The following is a 3,608-nucleotide window of genomic DNA, read 5'->3' on the forward strand; positions in this document are numbered from 1 at the left end:
AAACTCACACATAATCAATGATAATTATCCTAACACATTGTTAAGATGCAGAAAATTAATGGTTTTTTATAGATGTTTTACCTTGAAACCAGCAGTATTAAGTAGAAGACTAATCCAGGATCCCAAACCTTAAAACCTCCTTGATGCATTAAATCTGTCTGTTCACTCAATTTAAAACAACAGACGAACAAACATGAGAACTATACCTGTTCTATTGGCAGAGTCACTGAATGTTTCCCTTAGAGGCAACAGTGGGATGTGTAAAGCACTTTTATCAGTGTTTGGAGGTTGGTGGAAAAATAATCCTTAAAAAAAAGGTAATTTGTTGATATGTTGCGAAAACATGTATATTTTCAACAATTGAAATAAAAAGAGACATTTCCTGTATAGTAACCACACCAAAAAAAAAGGTTACCAAGGCAATGTTAATCAAAGTGGCTCACCTTGGCTCTGTTAATGGTGCAGTGCAGTGCATTGTTCTCCTGGTCGTACTGCAAACTAAACTCCAAGGTTCCCAGCGTGGCTGTGAAGACAGGAAAAGACGAGAAGGAATTACACTAAATTAGATGCAAAGAGAAAAGCCTTCATGGCACACAGACATGGCCTCTCGGGAGAGCATTAACCACTCTCCGCTGCCCGGTTTGGATCATTTGAGGGGAAAGCCCTGATGGGAGCTCTCATGATGCTTTTAATCACTGAAATGTATTCACACTGGATTGAAAAAGTCTTCATACCCTTCACTCTTCTGCATATCTCTCACTGTTGCAAACTTCTGTTTATTAAATATGTGATACAAATGATTTTACCTGTTTAATTTAATTTAATCTGAGTATAAATGCAGCTGTTCTGTTTGTTAGAGATCATTAAACAGCAAACAGCATCAGCAGACGGCTAAAGGTGGACGTAGAGCAGTTAAAATAATGGCTGCCGGGCAAAAACCCTCTGTTGATTTCACACTCTGTTATAAATATATATGGGCTGTAAACAACTTTTTGTTTGTATGAATTTGTGGTGCTTGCAGATACCAACACCTCCCACATGTATTACCTCCTTAAAAAACTAAACCATGTTATGTTGGATGAATCAGCCCTTAAACGTTGTTTCACATTGAGTAGACAAAGGAGTTTAACAAGGTAGCAAAACTTCATGTTCAAGTATTAAATTAATCCATTTTGAACCGTCGTTGGAATCAAATTCCTCCAGAGTTTAAACTGAGTTACAGAGATGTAGCTGGTGAGCGTCCAAAAGTTTAAATTTAAGCCTTCATTTGTGATTAAAGTGCTCCTGAGTCTACTAAAACCCAGGGAATCGATGTTGTTCCTGGAAACGCTGAGCTCACCACCTACACAAGAAGAACCACAAACACACGTCCGTTTACTCGTTTTGTTCTCTGAAAGACAAAAGGCATTTAATAAAGTCTTCTGCTCACAGAGTGTGCAAATAATGTTTTATAAGTGCCAAATTCAACCATGACCAAGATGAAATCTTCCATCTGATTTTACGCTGTGCTATTCAGATGGTAGGGATGTGGAGGGGTGGAAAAAAAGGAATCCCTTTCTGACAAAATAATTCAGGTGACAATTGTCTGACTAAATGGGGCCACTCATTGAATTTAGACTTATTTATACCTAAAACTAATACGCTTGCAGTGATTTAATTAATTTAGCGTGAATGGTGTAAAGTGACGTCACTGCCGGAAGATGTCAGGAGGGATGTGTTAATATATCTGGTATTGATGTCATGAGATGAGCCGAGGCTTCGAGGCGTGTGTCGAGTAATGGAGGGGGGCGTTTCCCCGAAGCGCGTGTCGAGGCGTGATTCATTTAGGGGAGGGGCCAAAATTGATGACGTCCGAGGCCTCGCTACCGTGAAACCATGTGACCGCTTCAGCTTCAGTGTTCAGTCAAGATATGGAAGTTTGGAGGAGAGCTGCTGTCAGCTGGATAGAGTTTGGATAGATTCTAAGAATAGATTGGTTGTTTTACCAACCGATCTATTTGGTTAAAACTAATTTGGTTAGAATAAACAATGTTATGATCAAAATCTAAGGAAACCACTGGAAAAAGTCAGTGTTAACACGTCGCTATTAATTAGTATTTTCCTCCCTGATACGGTTATTTATATAGGTGGCGTCATCTGTAAGAGACAGGCTCTCACTCTAGAGGTTGATGGTTCAAGACGTGTCTTTGACTTTTGAAAGTTGCGATTAAACTTAATTATTTTGGCTGATGAGACTAGTTTGCATTGTTTTGCAACGAGTAAAAATATAGATCGGGTAAATTAGGTCGGTTTAGCCAAAAGATTGGTTGAACAGAACTTCCAACCTGATTAAAACCAAAAAACTTTGAAAAACTATCATGTTTGAATAAAAATGACTAACACCTTTCATTTTCAAATGGCAGAAAAACTGTGCACTTTGAATGATGGTTCTAAGAAAAAAATACAAAAGATTTTATTATACACACCAACCATTAATAATTTCAAGGGAACCTAAAAGGGGAAAAAAAAAACAGTTGTGAAAAAAAAAAATAATCACAGATTTTATTACAAACTGTACTTCTGCCCTCCACCAGTAGGTGGTGACATGTTCACATGAAGCCTCATGAACTGTGGGGATCGTTGAAGCAATTTGGCCAAACGGTTCAATGCCTCATGAGGCTTCATCTCACCGTCACTAATATCTGGGGAAAAATGGCCGCTCCCAGACTCGGTGATCCCAACGAAAATTATCATTTTTATTTCTTTACTGATTAACGCTAAATTCATAAAATCACTGTCAATGTATTAGTTTTAGGTATAGATAATGATGCAATGATTATTCATTGCTGACTGGACTTATCCTTTCAGAAAGGCCATAATGGGTTTAGAAGCTGTAACTTTCTTCACCGTTAGTAGTGGAAAATATGGAGGACCAACTCTGCCATATTTAAAAAGAAATACATAAATAAAAAAATGCTCAATAAATAAATAAGCATACAATTAATTGCCACCAAAAAAAAAACTTTTTAGCGCACGTGGTACACTTAATTATAAAAAAAAATACACACACATAATAATAATAACCATCATGACAATAATAATGATAATAATATAATAATAATAATAGCTTAAACAAATAAGCCACATTAGTTTAAATAATGGGCTATTAGGGCAACATGACCGGAAGTCTTTTCACGTGGATATGACTTATGGTAGCCTACAAAATAATAGCTATTTTAATACCTGCTGATTTTGTACAAACCACTTAAAAATAAAATGCGAACAGCTTTTAAGGTTTTTCAATACGATTAACCCTCATTTCTTGGTATTGTGCTGCAATTACTAAATCAATATACAATTAAGACAATAAAGAGACCAAAATGTGTTAATTTATGTTGCCTAACAAAACCTATACAACAGAAAACGTTTGTCTTAACACATAGATTTGCAATTGCAAACTTTACCGAAATTATTTGTAGCCTATGTGGTTGTCCTCATGTTATCTGTCATTGACTTGGGCTACAGTGTAAAACTTTATCTAGTTTAACTAGTTTATCAGGTGACCAGTCTGTAAAAATGTGTGTTTGGTGCTGCTGAATGAGACATTTTAATGCACAACAAAATGATTT

At 36.4% G+C, this 3,608-nt stretch overlaps 1 protein-coding gene across 1 annotated transcript in view; it reads right to left on the reverse strand.

Annotated features, from left to right (window-relative positions):
• Positions 1-3,608, reverse strand: part of doc2b (double C2-like domains, beta) — a 281,581-nt gene that overhangs the window by 136,082 nt on the left and 141,891 nt on the right. Inside the window, exon 2 of the mRNA XM_015382151.1 lies at positions 444-523. Coding sequence (XP_015237637.1) covers positions 444-523 — 80 coding nt within the window. The remainder of the gene's footprint in view (positions 1-443; positions 524-3,608) is intronic.

The sequence above is a fragment of the Cyprinodon variegatus genome, unplaced genomic scaffold (genome assembly GCF_000732505.1).
Source record: "Cyprinodon variegatus isolate N-32 unplaced genomic scaffold, C_variegatus-1.0 Scaffold250, whole genome shotgun sequence".
Classification (NCBI taxonomy): Eukaryota; Metazoa; Chordata; class Actinopteri; order Cyprinodontiformes; family Cyprinodontidae; genus Cyprinodon; species Cyprinodon variegatus.